Source organism: Accipiter gentilis, chromosome 14, assembly GCF_929443795.1.
Source record: "Accipiter gentilis chromosome 14, bAccGen1.1, whole genome shotgun sequence".
NCBI classification, from domain to species: Eukaryota; Metazoa; Chordata; class Aves; order Accipitriformes; family Accipitridae; genus Astur; species Astur gentilis.
Window position 1 is genome coordinate 13,225,317 of NC_064893.1, and position 18,828 is coordinate 13,244,144.

Here is an 18,828-nt window from a genome sequence, read left to right on the forward strand (position 1 = left end):
TCCTCCTAGTTTAGTATTGTTGGCAAACTTACTTAATGTACATTCAATTCCTTTGTCCAGATCATTTATAAAAACATTAAAGAGCACTGCACCTAAAATTGAGCCCTGGTGACTGGCCACCAGCCTGATATAACACCATTTACTATAACTCTTTGAGCCTGACCCGTCAGCCAATTGCTCACCCAACATATTACGGACTTGTCTAGCTCTGTGCTGGACATTTTGTCCAGAAGGATACTTTCCCCTCGTGAACCTGTGCTGGCTATGACCAATGACTGCACTGTCTCTCAAGTGTTTTTCGGTAACTCCCAGAATTTTATCAGGCACTGAAGTGAGACTGAGACACCAGGGTCTTCCTTCTTACCCTTTCTGAAAATTGGGTCAACATTTGCCAGCTTCCAGTCGATTGGGACCTCTCCAGACTCCCAGACTGTTGAAAAATAATGGAGACAGGTCCCGCAATAAAATCAGCCAGCTGTTTCAGTACCCTGGAATGAATCCCATTGGGACCCATAGACTTATGTGCATCCAGCTGGAGCAACAAGTCTCAAACAAGTTCAGTCAGCTGGGAGTTTATCATCCCCCCAGTCACAGTCTTGCAACGCAGGGCTCCAGGAGTCCCAGGGTCCACCATCGGTGTTATAGACAGAGGTGAAGAAGGCATTAAATGTCTCTGTTTTGTCTATGTCCCCATTTGTTAGGTGACTGACCTCATCAAGTAATGGACCAATGTTATCTCCAATCCTCCTTTCACTGTTAACGTATTTAAAAAAAGCCCTTCACAGTTATCCTTCACAGTGCTGGCCAGCTTGAACTCTAATCAAGCTTTGGCAGTATCAATTTTCTCCCTACAGTGCCAAACAGAATCTCTGTAGTCCTCCCATGCCACCTGTCCTTCCTTCCAATGTCCATACACTTTCCGTTTCTGCCTAAGTTCTAGAATAAGATCTCTGCTCAGCTAAGCTGGCCTTCTGCCTCACTTGCTTGACTGCCGACACTTTGGAATTGCCTGCTCCTGTGCTCTTAAGAGATGGCTCTTAAAAAGTGACCAGCATTCATAGACCTCAAGATCTTCAAAAGCAGACTCCCAGGTGACCTTACTAACTAGCTCCTTCAGCAGGCGAAGTCTGCTCTCCCCATATCCAGGGTCAAAGTTTTGCTAGCAGTTTCTCTCCTATCACCAACAATTTGAAACTCAACTACTTTGTGGTTACTGTGACCAAGACAGCCACCACTTTGCCCATGAGTCCCTCTCTGTTTACAAACAACAAATCTAGGAGGGCACCTTTCCTAGCCAGCTTCCTTAGTACTTGCACCATGAAGTTATCTTCAGTGTGCTCCAGAAATTTCCTGCACCTGTTTGTGTCCATTGTATGGTATTCCCAGTTGCTGTCTGTCCCAAATCAATGCTGGCTTCCCAGTTGATATCTGAGAAGTTAAAATCACCCATAAAGACAAGGGCAGTTGGTCTGGAGATATCCCTTAATTCTTTGCAGAATAATTCTTGGTGGTGTTGTCCTGCCTGGGTTTTGCTTCCATTCCATTAAATGTCATCCCATATCTGGATTGTATTAACTATCAATTTAGGAAATAAAAGACTGTAAAATCTCTATGTTCTTTAAATAGTGAGGGAATGAAACCATCATTTTGCTACTCTTTCTGTGGTCTTCTTAGTGCTCCCTTGCTTCTTACATGCTGTTCCTTAATGTGTTTTGTACCCATCCCTAATTATTGTCCAAAAAACCATACAAGGGCTCTGAGATCATCACACAAATCAATATACTTCCAAGAAATGTTTTTATTTTCCTGCAGTAATGTGTAATGATATTGTCAAGCACGTGGTTTAGATTCACAAATTCCAGTCAATGCCAGTTGTTGCTAATAATTGTTTTTTCCAACCATTTTTCATTCGTGCACATTAAAATGTTTTTCCCTTGTTGAACTGCAAATTTCGAAGCACTGAATTTAAGATTACAGACAATAGGCTTGCTCTCCCTGCTTACTTCTTGCAAGTCATTTACAAGCAGTCTGTAGACACCTACGCAACTACAAACCAAAAACTAAGACTGCTACAGAGCAACTGAAGGTATACAGATAATTTTATAGATGCAAAGAAAAAAACAAAAAACAAACAAACAAAAGGTTTCAGAATAGAAAAGAACCCTTATTTCAGATAAAGATATGCTCCTACCTCCCAGAACTGATGTTTAGCATAGTAGTCTCCCTGTGCAATCCATTCTTCTGGAGTTGAAGTTTTAGCAAACATGCTGTCATCTAAGTCTAGAAGGTCAGGGGTAATCATTTTTATGTTAGAATGGATAAACCACAGAAACCACTTACATACCAAAACTAAGCATTAACATCTCATAATACTCCAAACTCTAAGAATTGTGCTTATGTCAGTAATGGTAACTATTAGTTAAATACATTTTATCCTTCTCAATCAGCACTGAAAATCAACAAATTGAGTTTGGTTTTGAAAGACCTTTAAAAATCATGCTTGTTTTTTGGACAAAATTTTGAATAAATCCACTGCCTCTATAGAAACCAAATTCTTTCATTTGATAAATCTCTTTTAGCTGGGATGGTTTTCCATGAACAGCCTTCATTACTATGCAGATGTGACAGATGCACTCCTCCTGTCCAAACTAACTGAACTTTGGTCCAGGCAGATGCTCAGCAACTAGGCCTATTAGTTAACCCTATTGTGTGAGGCTATCAGTGAGAACACACCACCAAAAGAAACAAAAAAAAAAACCAGTTTGGCTGGAGACTGGGATGGTAAGTGGCTGAAACTGTATAAACACAGTAGAAAATCTGACTACAAATCAACCACTTTATGCTATAAATATCTGCACCCATCACGGTCCGTTGAGCTCTGGCTGGCTGAGTGGCAGTGACCTCCTGTTGAGTAGGGACACCTCTCAGGTAGGGTTACACCTCGAGGCTGAGCAATCCCTTACCTGACAGCAGGCATCGACAGGTTGGTAAGTGACATTTTTGCATGCATGTAACATTTAAGATACCTATAGTAAGCTTATGTGACAATCTTTGTATCCCATACTAACTTTAAGTGTAGTAAACAGTAGAGTATTGACTGCCAATCCATCTGTACTTATTAAATATTTTACATACATAAATTTACTGGTTAGAACTCAATAAACTAACTACTAGATCAGATCTGTCTGAATGATCTCTGACTCTTCTCCTGTGACGGCAGGAAAACTTATATTAATGAATTAGCAATGAAGTTATGTATTAACATATACAACCGACCTTTACAGACAAAAGAAATAAGACCCACTGAAATCAGTGGAAAATTGCGAGGGCAGTTATCGATGAAGGACGAAGGAATTTAACCTTCTTTATTATACAGCCTAAAAGCTGAGTAGACTGTCCTGTTTGAGTCTTGTTTTAGGATAACTTTACCTTTCTTTTCATCTGCTTTGACAACCTGAACAAATTCTCTTTTGATGAAATACTTAAAAGCTGGAGCCCGTTTATCATTGTCTTCATCGAAAATCCAAAGATTGACTCTGGCCCTTGTAATGGCAGTATACAATTGCTTTAGTTCTCCATTCAGCATCTGAAGCAGAACAACAACAAAAAAAAAAAAGCAACACACTGAAATAAAATGAAATAAATGAAATGCCAGATGAGCTAAATTGTTAGAAAGAAACATACTTTGCAGTTATAAGAAAACAGTTAATATATACAGAATGAATAAGAAATAAGAAAGTATCTTTAAGTAAGCAAGTCTAAATATTAAATATGTGATTTTTCAATTACATAAACTATTGTCCAGCTAATTTGCAAGGAACTACTGCTACAGCAAATGTAGCAGCTGTAGGTGTGACAGTCCTTTTTCTTTCTAATCACTTGCACATATAATTATTCATTTTTTCCATACAATCCTGAAAATATCTGACTCGCTAGATTCTAAGAAGTTTCATAATTTTAAGAGTGACAGCGATCCGAAACGAGACTGAAGTAATAATAAATATTGACAGGCTGATTGCTATTCACTTTAACCACAGCTGTTCTGTAAATACACCTGTCTATTACAGATAGTTTTTGTTCTGTTATCAGATTATATTTGCAAAAAACCTCTTATCTTTCAAAATCAAGATTATATTATACAAATGTGAACAACTACCAAAAAGATAAAGCAACCTCGATAAACACAGAACTACAGGATAAAAAGATTTCTTGAAGAAATTTCCCTACTTTTAAGATTTAAGAATTTAGTTCATCCTATTTCCAGTGTTACCAAAAACTCACCTTGTACATTTCTACATTAAAAGGAGTTCTTTTCTGCATACCAGTAGCATCCTCTAAAGGCATTTCAATTAGCAATTTGCTTCCTACTTGCACATCCGAATCAGGAGTATAAGAAGAAATTATCTTCCATTCTTTACTAGCCTATAATGTCAAGAGAATGAGGTTTACTCATATGCAGCAATCACTACTAACCACATAAGCAAAAGATAAGGTCTTATGTTGTGATCGACAATGCACCCCCACAACTGAAGAAGGCTCAGAGGAAATGAGCGGGGGAAAAAAATTATCTCAGGGAAGAATGTAAAGAATAACCACCAATTTTCATCAACAAAGCTGAACTTCATCTCAACACAAGTGGGACTCTAGGGTAACCTTTGTTTGAGATACATGTCTGTGCCAGGAGGTCATCAAGTTGAATAAACAACTTTCCCTAAAATAGCTAGTAGAGAGTAATGTCCTCCAGAGCCACCCAGACCAACGTGGGGCAAAATGAATACATGGTTCAGTCCAACAGAATGTGTAAAAACTGAGCAACAAACAAACACCTGGAAGAGTGCAACTGGCTTGAGCTGGCTTCAAGCTCTGTATTACTTCCCAGGGACTGGGGATGCCCAGCATCATTATGGTGGAGCACATAGGAACCGCTAAAGGGAATCACATTTGTATTGTGATTCTGCTGCATATTGCCATTGTTATATTATGCGTGTCTTCTGATTAAGGGATATTGCTATATCACTCTTCTAAATCCAAGTCACATGCAATGCCTAATATATCAAATGAAAACCTCCTTGGGTGAACCATAAATTTTCAACTTGAAGATACACCCCTACATGGCCCACCTATGGGGAAAAGGAGGAAATCAGGTTACCCTCACCATGGATGAGGTTCAAGGTTTAGTCCTAGAGCCAGGGATTCTCCTACAAACCCCAGTACTGCAACAGGCAGACTCACTGTGGGGGTGCACTGACTGCTGGACCAGGCAGCTCCCTGCCAGCTTGGGGCAGGGTGAAAGGTAAATGGTGGTGGGATAATGCTCATGAGTTGCAATCTGTCATGCTAAGATCTGCTATCTAAAACATCTTGGATTGATCTTAGCCTGTAGGTCAGGATGGGCAGCCACCAAGTCTTGTTGGCACTAGAAGACTGATGAGCTCGGTGAGTTGCAGACCAGCTGGTGCACAACTCATCAACCTCCTTGTCACTGTAGCACTAAGGAGACTTGGAGCAAGGAGGATCCAGACAAACAGAGCCAAGCAGTTGCTGTCCTTTGCCTAGTGCCCTGACAAGGCAGTTCTCTGAACAGGGACCAGATCATTCACCTTGGCAGGAAAAGGCAGTGGATTAACAAGAGGGACATTTGAGACATCATCTTTGGCTTGCAAGTCATCACCAGCGCTTGTGTAAGCCATGACGTGGTAGAGCCCATGGACAAAACAAAGCGGTTGAAGCCATGGAGGTGGACCCACCAGTATCCCATACAGGCATATATTCTCACCCTCATGGTGCCCAGGCAAGAGGGCTGGTGATTCATGCGATTAATGTATTAAGGTCACTGTGCAACACCAGTAATCACTAGTGCTGGTCTGAGCCAGGGAGCAGAATGGCATCTGCCAACACACCCCCTTGGAAGAAGGCTCAGAGATGAGCAAAAACCTGCTCATGGGGAATATCTAAAAAAGCCTGGTTAGAGAATACTGGACTCTGACATGTGTACATCTGAGAAATGTCTATAGATATGCACAGACATACTTAAATATATGTTAAGTGTGGTGGCAGATTGGTGGTGTGCACTCTCGTGCCATGTAACAAATGCCAGCTCCTGATCACACCATTATGCAGGTTCCTGAACCCCCACAAAACTAACAACCCAGAAAATCCTAAGTATATTTTAAGTTATGTCCATTTTTTTCCCTTTTTGGTATTTAATTGAAACCTGATTACATAGTGCCAAGTTTCTGAGAAAATGAAAAATACTCATAATAAGGCTGAAGCAGCTTCTTTTTTAATCTATGTAGTTCAGAGCTTTAAGCAACCTGATAGAGGTTAACTATCTTCCTATGGGGAAAAAAATGTAGGAAACTTTTCTTGCAAAATGTATTTTGAAGTTAAGATTACAATAAATCAATCAAAACATTCCTAAGCCTGTCATAGATTACAAAATAACAACCAGCTACAGGTATCATTTTGGTCAACAGCTTGCTGGGTTTTGGGGGTTTGGGTTTTTCTTGCTTTTAGATTCTTCATTCTAATCTGCTTCTTGAAACAAGACTCATTTCAAATCTTGTTTTCAAGCCCAATAAAAAGAAAACCCAACACATTACAAACAGCACACAGCCACACTTGCTGTGTTTACCACAGTTCACACATTCAGCTTTTCAAAACCAGAATACCTCAGGGTGAGCTGCTTTCTTGCCTGCTTGTTTAACTGCTCAAATCAACTCAGTTTCTTGGGACTCGCAGGAAAACAGAAGAATTGTATGAAAACAGTTCTCCAGGCCTGACATACATTAGTCTAGGTTAAAATGCTCTACACAACTCAACTCTGTTAAACTGATTTTGCTAAATTCTGATAAACAGTTCACTGTTTTTCTGAGTACAACTTGTATCACCAAAACCAAATCAACTTTGAGAAATCCACCATGACAGCCAGTATTGTACTGTCCCCGAATCTCAGACAGATACAAGGTCATTTACCTCAAGCTCCTTCCTTCTGCCCTCATCACATAACATCCACTAAGCTCCACAAAAAAGCCACCAGTAAGCTGCCCTCAGTTTTCCTGTGGTTTTCATCTGTTGACGACAATATCTGAGACACTGTTTTGAAGACTAGAGGCAGAGATGTTCACACTGAATGTTTAATTGCAGAGCAACTAAGTAGTGGGCATTCTCGAGTCTCTGCAGGCATGTTCAGTAAGGATGCTGCCTGCTGCCTGGCTGGGGGCAGGAGTGGGGTGAGGGGGGCTCAGTGATGCTCCAGCAACAACAGGGAGGCTGCTGTGGTTGATAGCTCTTTGCAAGGAGCCTCGAGGACCGCATCCCTGGCGGGTCTGGAGTTACAGGAAACCCTGGAGAGACAGGATCTGAGCTCCCCAGACAACCACAAAGGGGGAAAAGGGAGTACATAAGAAATACAAAACACAACACCTCCAGGAAAGAAAGTCTTCTTTATCTGAGGCCATTTTATGGGCGATGGTATCCACTATAGACTGTGGGACCTTCTCAAGTTTCCTGACAACTCCTGAGCTAGGCCAGAATGAGTTTGCTGGAGCTAAGTTGTGGATGGCTACAGAGCATGCTCCTCCCCTGCCTCAACCACATACACACACTATTTGATTCTAAACATAATTGTTTTACAATTTTGTGCTGATGCAAAGCAAGGGGTCTAAGGTGCTTTTCTGGGACCCAGAACTCCAGTATAAATTAAAGAGTATGAGAGGGTGATGGAGTGTCCCTCCACCAACTGTTCTGACCTCAACAGGGAGCAGCCAGGAGGGACGTGCCATAAGCTAGTGTAGTCTTGGTATGCAGCAGAAGTGTGTGTGTGTGCATGCGTGCATGAACTGCTGTGTGAACCCCAAGGCTCTCCCTTAAATTGCAATAGCCAACCTGAAGGAAAATGCAGCACTAAGGGAAGACAGTCTCAATTCATAAACCTATGAGCCCTGTTTTCTACTGTGATACAACCACCCATCTTCAGAGGAAACAGGGAATCCTTCCCCAGCTTAAAGCCAATTAGACCACATGTAAAATCAAGACTTAAGAAAAAATGAAAAAATGCAGAAAATGGCTAAGAATTATATACCTCTGAGTCTGTGAAAAAGTTGTAAAGGAGTACATCATCAAATTCCAAGCCCTTTGCTTCATAAACTGTCAGTACAAGTGCTAAACTAAGTTCCTCAGGTATCTTCTCCTTTGCAGTTTCATTTGCCACTAATACCACCTGTCATAAAATAAATTAATAAAAACAACATATTAGGAAGCAAAAAAAAAGGTAACAGTTGCACAGAGAAAGCATACAAACATGTCATGATAATGCAAGAGCCTTCTCAAAAACAGGCAACATTTAACTTGGACATTCCAGCACACTCCGCAAAAAGGTCACAAAGCTGCCACTAGAAGACTGACAAATGCATAGTATGTGCAGATAGCTGTAGATCTGATGTAAGTAAATTTGGAGTTAGAGAGGAATGGGACAGGCAACACCTGATGCAAAAAAGAACAGAAAGAGCCAGACGTGTATTAAGAAGAAACAGAAACCAACACAATAAAGGTTTCTAAGTTTAAAATGCATAATTTATCAGTGAGATACATGGGCTTAAAAAAGAAAGTTGTGGGTAGTCCATATAAAATGATGATTTAGAAAGAGAGCTGGAAGAATCTCCAAAAAGCCATATACCCAAGAAAAACAAACCTGATGCGCTCCAAATTCAATGGGCTGTGTTTTCCTTTTGTTGCCCCTCAGCAGAATTGCTAGGTCACTAACACTGCAGGACTCTAAGACCGTAGGTTTCGGTCCATCAAAGAGACCGCAGTCCTTAGGAAGCCGATCAAAAGATTCTGGGAAATAATGCTGAAGCAAATCAACCACTCCAGATGCTAAACGGAGAATACCTGTAATAAGCAGAACAGAGACTTTAAACTTCAGTCTGACTATCTCATACACTCTCGCAAACACACTTTTAAAAGATTTTGTTAGAATGTTGAAATCGAGAAATATCATGACAAAAACACTTATCAAGAGAAGAGAGAAGCTGTAAGGTCCACTTTGTTTCTGCCATTTTGAATGGCCTCATTCTTGGGCCTGGAAATACCAAAAGCATGCTACAAAGGCTTAGCAGCATCCTCACAAAACAAAGGTCATAAATAAGAAAAGCAGAAGTAGCACATCAAATGCTGCAAAGTCCTGCGATTTAGGGATGGGACAACAGAAATGGGTACAATTATTTCAGTTTTCCTTCAAACAAATACCATCAAAACATGCAGTAAGCACGAGTGTTCAAAAAATGACAATTTAAAAAATGTTCATTCTGGGTTTTCCAGTTGAGCTGTCAAAATACAGAATTTGCATGTCAGAAAAAGCTGACCATCTGATCTCTTAAAAAAATAAGCCGCTTAAAGATGCTTTGAATTGGCCAGTAGAAAACTTCAATCATTAGTGATATCTGAAGAGCCCAGGCACAGATTATAAATAAATTTGTTACTCTACCTGAATGGGACCTGTAGTTCTGGTACAACTGATATATCCTTTTTGGTTTTCTAACACGCTGCTTCTTGTTCATGGAGTTCTTGCTTGCGTAATGAAACAGTGACCTCAGATCACTAAAACGAAAAGCAACTCCTTTCATTATGCTCTGGGCAGTGTCACCAGTTAGAAACATGGCATTAGGATCATTGATGCATTTCATTAACAGTGCTAGCTCAGCTTGGGTGAAATCCTGTATCTCGTCACCATAAAACTCATGGATGGACCACGGCAGCTCCCTGAGCTTTAAGAGTCTTTGAGATAAATTATACAGCAAATCTTCTTCATCGAAGTAACCTCTCTGTGATCGTATCTGTTGATAAAGACAAAAGAGGTGATAGATTTCACTCCTGTCTTCTGTGAAGTTCGGTGATCTCTTTCGGCCTAGCTTTTTGTACTGCTCCTCAGTAAGTTTACCTCCAGAGCAACTCAGTGCCTCAAAAGAGCCTTTCAGAAATGATTTTATTTCTTTCCAAACCAGTGCTGGATTGTACAAGCTTTTACCTTTTATCATTTTTGGCCACATTTCATTTGCAAATACATCGTAAGTCACAAAAGTCCGAGGATCACTTTCCCTAGAGTACACATCTGCAGCTCCTTCATCATCACCATGTTCTGCTTCAAAATTACTTTCTTCATCCTCATCTTGCCAATTTGGTACAACCAAGTCTTCCTGAGGACTCCAACCAACAATGATTCTTTTAAGGCTTCCATCCTCGTTTCTTGGAAAAAATGGGTCAGGCATGGATGCATCCAGTAACAGCAATAACTGCTTGGAGGTGACAAATAGAGGAAAATTTTCATCTTTAATGTCTTGTAGCTTGTGAACATTTGGCTCCAGAGGCTTGAAGTGACTGGTTACCTTGGAAGACTTGCTAAGTTCAATGAAATTTTTCTGAACTTCCTGGCACAAGACAGGATTTTTTGTCACAAAGATCTGGTGCAGGTGTTCCAGCCTGTTCAATGCTTCTGCACTACACATTTCGTCTTCTTCATGGTCATCACATGAATTCATTTCTGCATCAGCTGTGCCTGCAGGAAAATTTTCATCCTCACTGTCCCGGTCTTGCTCGTCGCTCATCTGTTCCTCGCTTGAATCATCACTGTCCTGTTTTAGTTCACTCTCTTCCTTCTCTAACCCAGCTTTTTCAACCTCACTGCACTGTCTTTGCTGCCACGTTTGCCTCTCCAGCAGAGGACCATTTGCCAAGGTGGATTTTTCCCAGTACGAATAGAATTTCTTCCAAAGCCTATACAAGCAGCAAGTCGTCTTTCCTGTCCCGCTTCGCCCTATTAAAATGATTGGTTCCGTGGGCTTTGGATTGAGATCAATTACTGCGTACTCCAACTCCCCAACCCTGAAAGGGTATTCAACAGAAGAATGTACATCATTTATAATGTTAAGTGCCATGTTAGTACTGAAGCTGTGAAATTTCATTATATTGTATTCCAACTCTGCTGCACTGGCTGGAGGGAAATACTCAGGTATGGTATGTTCTTTTGACTTTTCTGCCTCTGGGTCTTCAACATAACAACGTGGAACACGCTTCTGTGTTGTCACATTGTGGTTCTGACGCCCTTCATTTATGCCCTTGAGCTTTTTCCTCAAGATGCAGGATAAACCACGATTGTAGGAAATACATATATTATCTAAGACACGGTTCAGCTTGCAGTGGTCAAGAACAATGGCCCAAATTCTGATTATTTCCGTGTAAACTCTACCAGAATTTTCTGGAAGACATATTCTCTGTTCTGTCTCCATGATCTTTTCCGCGCTCTCGCTGCAACGAGGCGAAAAGTCAATTGCAAGTTCCCATAGCATTCTTGCACCTTTGCCCAACTTGGCTTCATACAGTTGGATATCAGCTTTCAAGTGTTTCAGTGGCTTCTGAAGGCCCCTAGTCCATTCTCCATTGCCAAGCTGCTTAATTGTCATTATAGTTTTAGTTTTCAGATAATGAGGCACAGCTTTGCTGCCCAATGTCTTCAGCATTTCAGGAGTGCACTCTATTTCCCAGGTCATATTATCAAACTCCTGCACATATGCCTCAATATCCGGAATCTTCCCCTTCTCTTCCTCTGGTTCTTCCTTCTCTCCATCAGGCAGGTCCATACTAAATTCCCCTGCTCCCTTCTTTTTCTCCCAATCATCTCCTTTTCCTTCAGGATAAGCTATGCTTCCACAAGGTTGCAAGGACTTACTTCTTCCCTCTTCCAAATTAGTCTTGGCTGAAGATGGCTTTTGTACCAGAGGATGATCCTTTCTCAGGGTGTCACCCAATTTTAATTGCTGAATTAAAGCTGTGATTGCCTGCACTAGACTTTCCTGCAGCGTTAAGGGGCTATTTATTCCTTCTGTTTCCTGCTTTGCCAACTGATCTTTTTTTGTCTTTACAGAACACGGGGTTTTTAAATCATTATGCACTGCACTGCCAGATGGTGCCTTTAATGAGGACCCAGATGAAGAACGCCCTGTGCTCTTTGGCTGTGAAATCTCAGAGGCTGGAATGGGCTTAGATGTTTTAACTGACTGCCCTGCTATATCCTGCCGGTACTTCTTTTTCTCCAGTGTAGCATTATTCCAGGCAAGTAGCAGTGGGTCATTTTTTTTAATTCTATGCCTCACATCTCTTCCTAATTTGTTTTTTATATTAAAGTTAACATCAAATCTTGCCAATGACTCCATTATTCTCTTAGCCTGTTTTGAAAATCCTCTCTGAAAAACAACATGCATCACTGTATTTCCATTGTCATCCTGTATGTTTGGATTAAGATATGGAAAGTCAGAAGGTCTTGAAGCAAAGAGATCAAGCAGATAGTTCAGGATGTTTAAACCAGTGCCATCTGAAAGCAAGAGAACAAATAAAAATTTAAAAAAAAAAAAAAACAAAACAAAAAACAACAAAAACAAACCACTTGATTTACAAGTCTGCTTTGTAGGCCAACGATTTTTGATACTTTTTTTCTGCAGCTATTAAATTAAAATCAATTTATTTTCAAAAGAAAAGAATCTACATTTCATGTTTGTAAAACATGCTTATTTGGAATGGCTCAAAACTGAACTTTTCTAATATTCAGGGAAAACAATACCATGGCAGCAAAGCTTTAGAAATCCCTAGTGTTGCAATTGTTCCTATAGCATCAGTCAATTTTTAACCTCTGGGTGCAGACAGATTCGTTCATCTTCCAACATCAGCCCCAACTGCGACCCAAAGTAGACTGATGACTGGTTATCTGGACAAGCAGCAGCTCTGGGTACTGCTCTGGGGTCATTTCATTCATTTTAATATGCCAACCAGAAGTAATCTGCTTCAGATGACTCTGATTTACTAAAATAACCTGTGGCAAATCTCAACTATTTCCTGATATCTGAGGTCCCTAGAGCAACCTCCTACAAAATAAGATTAGTCCAATACCACCCTGGGGAGAAAAAAAGGAAAGAGATATTCTACAGCTTTCTGGATTTAATCCAGATAATGTATGTGATTTAAACCAGATAATATATGTGAAACATTTCTTTCCTAACTGTAAAATAGTGGCACAACAAAATAACTGTAAAGAAATTCCACCTCAAAAACTTTACACAGTGAAAAACACTTAAGAGAAGATACTGTCATTGGACTTCTTAATCTTTTAATTTAAAATTTACAACTGGCAGTATCTATGCTTTTAATCTCTCTAAAGCCACTGAGTGAAATATTTCTGCTTTAAAAATAAATGAATTCAGTATTTTTAATTATTTTAATCCTTCAACTCAAAAATGCATTTTCCTTAATTTAAAATCAAACCTGACTTTGAGGCTTAGTTTGACAGTTTATCTTAATTTCTTACATTTTTACGCAAGCCCTACAGTCCTCTCTTATTCCTCCTCTAAACAAAACTTTGCTTGACTTACAACTGAACAAAAACTGGGAAACAGATTTCAGGTGGTGTTGTAGGATTTCCTTCAAACTCTGCTGCCATTGTTCTGCCTTTACCTTTGTTTCTTCCTAGATCCTTCCTATTTACTTCATTCCTACGTAGTATGCATTTTACCGGGTTTCAAAGAGGAGCCTTCCTTTCTACATCAGCTTGATTAAACAAGAATATATTCACAAAACAGTAACATTACACCTGCTTGGGTCCCTCTGGTCACCTGAGCTGCCATTAACTCTCCTCATAGTTCCAGCCACTGCAACCAGAAAGCAGAACACATCAGCTCAACAAAGACCAGTGCGTATCCTCTGGCCCGCAAACTTTGGGCGCTCAGACACAGTCAGACATCCAGATCTGCTGCCTCTGCTATCATATCAGTAAACAGCAGCAGAAGGGGCAGTGGGCTGGGCAGGTAAGAAATGGGATGTTTTCAACAGCGGCTGTGAAATCACACCATGCACATATGCTGGAGCTCTCTGTGTCCCCTAGGCCTGGGCACACACAAGCCTTACCTCTATTATTTAAACAGATGGAAACTGCAGCATGCAAAGGAGTATCTCCTTGTGCAATGGAGACATTCTGAGGATCTGCACCTTTGGTCAGCAGCAAATACACTAGTTCAAAATAATTCTTTTTGAGGCATATTTGCAGTGGTATTTCAGAGTTGGTTCCAATCCCATCTGGCAGAGCTGGTGTGAAGGACATGAAAATATATGGGGTTAAATCTAATGGGCCAGATCTGAAAACTACAGAAAGTTCTAAACAGACAAAGGTACATGCTGACTGCTGAGCAGGTGGCTTTTTTTTTTTGTGTGTGTGTGTGTCAACTTTTTACATGTATCTGTTAAAGAGTTTTTGACTAAGAAAATCTTCAGAATCTCCTCTTATCTCCTATTAAGCTGAGCAACCAGTCCTCCTGTTGTGATAGGAAGACAGAAAGGCCTCAACATATCTGCTTCAAGTCAGTCAGTCACTGACCAAGACAAGAAGCCTCCTTGCACCTCTGGCACTCACAAGGCTGCAGCAGGACTGTGTGTCCAGAATTTATAGCTAGCATCAAGTTATAAGATGAAATGAAAAACGCCAGAGTAATCCTAGGAACAAACCTCATGCAAAACAAGAAAAATTATGATGTTTGCACTAAAAAAAGAAACACATCTGGTCATGCCTTTGAAATCACTGAAGTAGTCAATTACTTGTAACGTAACAACAGGCTGAACCCAAAGACTGTGGCTTACAGTTTCTATCAGGATTAATATTGTGGCTGAAGACAGAGAAATTAAGAAACAAAGAAACTATAAGCGAAGGAGCAACAATAATCTTTGGCCTTTTACCAACCCTGACAGCCAAATTTAATTTGAAAAACATCTTCCATCCCATGCAGCCTTATTAGCTTCCCCATGTCGCACACAGCAGATACAGCCAACGGACTGCACTCCAACAAGCCGCTGTGCTTACACAGAGCCACAAAACACATGTGTTGGTATTTCTGAAACTATGTTGCTCCAAACATGCCAAATAAAATACCGGATCTTTTATAACACATTAATATTGCACAGTTTTTCACCTCCTCGTTCAATCAAGCATCTTATGAGGTGCACTTGCTTATCCGATCTGTCACACTGTTGGATAACGTTGCCGATGTCAACATCTGAAAGACTGCAGTTTTTGAAGAGTCCTCCACCTGACGGCTTTTCCCCACTGGCTTTCCCTGTTAGCAGCAGCAAAACTTTATGCCACATTTGCTTCTCCAGCAACTGTTTTATGAAGCTGTTAGCGCAGGCATGAGAGATGTTACAAACCACCCCTTCAGGGATTTCTGCAAGACAGTCAAGACAATGTAACTCACTCAAAGCCACATAATAAAATCCATCTCACTGTAAACTAATTTCAGAATAACGAAGGCAATAAATTCAAAGTACAGAGCAGCAAAATGCAACACTTGCATCTTTCCATCCTTATGCTGACAGCCAAGTAAGTTTGAACGTTTTGATTCATCATACTGAATTTTTGTGCATATTCCGGTGGTTCTAAGTTCAAAACACAACAGTAAAAATAAGTAAAAGCACATTGTTCCAGTAATATCAGCTGCAGAAACAGGGAAGAGAAGGAAGGGTAAAAGAGCAAAAACTGTATGTTAGCATCAAACACATTTTTCACAGCAATTAAGTTTTGTGAAGGGGAGAAATGGCAACTCACTGTACCTTTCACAGAAGATAGCAGTTTCAGAAATCGCTTAACTGCATCTTCCTTCAAGACATTTTTATGATATGCTCCATTTTCAAGCTTGTAGAACTGGACAAACTGTTCAAGAACATCCAGGAGAGAATCTGTATCAGCTATGGCTCTGCTTTCATTCCCCCCTGCAAAACATTACAGAAACTGAAAATCCAGTCCCTTGGTGGCATGTTTTCAGGGCAAGACTTTAATACATTGCATCTCAGGGCTCCAAGAAATCTGTAGTGGCAGGTTAAAATCAGATGGCTGAAACTCTTACTGCCAAAGCCAGTCCTGTGATGGATTTCATATCCCAAAGGATATTTGATACACTCATCAAACACATTCTTTACCATAATACACTAGATTGAAAATTGTAATAGTTCACAAGTTGATCTGAATGCAGGCAGGACACTGCTGCCTTGTAGTGATATCTCCATTCAGAATTTTTAGAGAAGATGACTAAAACCAGTAACGTTTTCAGCATACAGTTTTAATCAGATGTCCTGAGCTTGTCTGATTCCTCTGTGCCATTTAAGAAATACAGCCATAAAATAATTTGTCCTCCTAAAACTAAAAAACAAAACCATAAAAACCCAACACACCAAAATGATACCTACAAATTTAAGAGATACGTAGGTAATGGGAAATGGCAGATTTTAGATTATGTCCCCATAAATGCCCTTAAATGAAAATTAAAAGACTTGGCCTGACTCCTAAAAGCTTTGAAGAATTCAAGTGCATCAAAGGCCAAACAAAACAGTAGTTTTACCTCTTAGGACACAGAGACAGACAAGGCTGGTCATCTTTTTAGCAACAAGGATTAACCTCAGACTGTTACCTGTAAAGCAGTCGCTTATTCTCCAACCTCTCATTTTGCACCAAGCCTAGAAAACTCTTGCAGGCTGTGCATTGCAAAAAAAAAAAAAAAAAAAAAAAAAAAAATTGTCCATAAAAGACAGGCTGAGCTACCTAGAACACCAACCAAAGCAATTACAACTGCAGGGGTATTGGTGTTAACATCCTAACTGAGAACCACTGGGCTAAAACCTTCTCCAGGGCAGAGATCTCTAGAGTAAAGGAAGAGAAACTGTGGGAATATGCTTGCCAGGAGCCATAAGGTGCAAGTGCAATGAAACCCAGTGCTTTCCACTAAACTTACATGCAGTACACACATGAAAACAGAGATGTAGCCTAAAAACTTTGCTTTTTGCCAAGTTTGGTCTACCTGTGCAGTCTTTTGCTCCATCTGTGCTTTGAGATTTGAATGACACGAGCAAGTTCTGGTTTAAAAAGGTTATGTTTTGGGCTAATACAGTAATGCTAATACAGGTGTTACCTTAAAGTTCTGGCTGGTTAGTGCCAGGGAAAACAAGCAGATCAGGCACCAAGCCATCTCAGAAAGACTGTACTGAAGAAATGCTTTCAAGATGAACAATGTCCATGCTTGGGACTTATTTTTAAACAGTAGTCTAAACCATGGCTTGAAAAGATCAGCTGCAGGATCTACCTCCTCAGTTTGTGAACCTCAAAGTCCTGCAGGAGCATCTTGCCTCACCGGCCAATCTGTCACTTCTCATGTGGATACTCCCAAGAGCTTCTCCGAATGACCTCCTACGACTGGATCCTCTGCTGGAAATGTTTGTGGCCCACTACAGTCTCTTTCAGAGCTAGGATATAAGTAGCAACTGTAGTGCCATACTGCCAAGAGGGTGCACCCTACAGGGACCCTCCCAGTCCTGAGGGTAGACAGCTCCCCATCTCCTGCCACAACTAGCATTTCTCTGACCATACTGCAGTTCAGGCAGCTCAGGCTCACTCCATTTGTTCGGGCAGACAAAAAAACTATATAAGGGTTAGCCAGTCTTGATACTGTCACACTGGGGTGGTATTGTACAATTTTTATGTTTTCTCATTCTCATTTATTGGCATGGAAGAGGAAATTCCCATTATTTGGGCAAACACACTTGATACAGTAATTTCCAGAATGGAAAATTATAACAAAACAGACAAGTCAGAACCCTTTTCAGAAATGACAGGCTATTATAAAAAAGCAGACTGGAAACCAGTTTATCACTCCAGTTCATGAAATTTCATATTAGCACTGGGACAATTAAGATTTGTGCCCTTCTGTATGACAACAGGTCATTTGCAAACTGCCTAGAAATATCATTACTAATTTTTAAAATGCACTTCAATGTTTCCCCATATTTCAAGAGCGGAACTAAATTTTAGCTCCCCTATTTTGGTTATGAGAGGCTCTCATAGCTTTAGTTTGACAGTCTGCTCTGCTACTCTTTTCCCTTAACATGTGCAGAAGTTAAAATTTTCCAAGGAATACAGGAGTTTTAGCTGCTTATTACCGACATAGATCAAAGATGGCTAAAACTTTGTGAACAAAGAGCTCATACTAAAAAGTTATTTTGTTTTTTAAAAATGTCAGCAACTTTTCACTTACATTTACATCATTTCAGAGCTTCTCTTTTTTTTTCAATATTTTTTGGTATTAAAAGCATTTTAAATGTGCCACCAATATTTTAACAAAATGTTTCATTTTCCAAAAAATAAAGTGAAGGTAAAAAGTTAAAACTGAAAAAGCATCAAAAAGAAGCAGTTTCTATGGCAGGAGGAGCCTCATGTTAAGGGTGAGAAAGAAAAACAGTGGCTTAGAGTAACTTAGAGCAACTTGTAGTTACTTATTGCATGATATACTAAGAACATCAGTTGGACAGCAGTCACCTTCAGACAAGGATAAAATGTTCATCATTGATTGGCAGGAGATCAAGGTGACAATACGTAGCTAAAGTTACATAAAAAACATCTACTACTACCAATTACAAATAAAACAATTTTTTATCTAAAGGATAAAATTTTAAAACGGGAAAAGCACACAACCCATGTAGTACCTGTCCATTTCTCAGGGGAAGGGTGTTTCTCAATGTGATTGCTGACTGCTTTTACAGCATCGAAGTTTTTGTTCTTTTTCAAGATATCTATGACATATCTTGACCGCACATCTGGAACAGTGGGATCAACCCCAAAATTCAGGAGCATGATCACATCTTCTGTTTGGCCTAAAACATTACATGAATAAACATTAGAGGAAGAATAATTCTCATTGTTCAGGGGTTTATGTTCCGTTTTCCTCTGTATTTTTTACTTCCTGGCACAAT

The 18,828-nt window shown here is 40.1% G+C and overlaps 1 protein-coding gene across 4 annotated transcripts in view; it reads right to left on the reverse strand.

The window, feature by feature from the left end:
- The window catches only part of TRANK1 (tetratricopeptide repeat and ankyrin repeat containing 1), a 58,744-nt gene that overhangs the window by 13,862 nt on the left and 26,054 nt on the right, over nt 1-18,828 (reverse strand). For all 4 annotated transcript variants that reach the window (XM_049817260.1, XM_049817263.1, XM_049817262.1 and 1 more), the window contains exons 9-18: nt 18,562-18,729; nt 15,643-15,801; nt 15,006-15,257; nt 13,951-14,127; nt 9,488-12,367; nt 8,693-8,892; nt 8,084-8,221; nt 4,282-4,422; nt 3,430-3,586; nt 2,192-2,280 (exon numbers count right to left, since the gene is read on the reverse strand). In XM_049817260.1, coding sequence (XP_049673217.1) covers nt 2,192-2,280; nt 3,430-3,586; nt 4,282-4,422; nt 8,084-8,221; nt 8,693-8,892; nt 9,488-12,367; nt 13,951-14,127; nt 15,006-15,257; nt 15,643-15,801; nt 18,562-18,729 — 4,361 coding nt within the window. The remainder of the gene's footprint in view (nt 1-2,191; nt 2,281-3,429; nt 3,587-4,281; nt 4,423-8,083; nt 8,222-8,692; nt 8,893-9,487; nt 12,368-13,950; nt 14,128-15,005; nt 15,258-15,642; nt 15,802-18,561; nt 18,730-18,828) is intronic.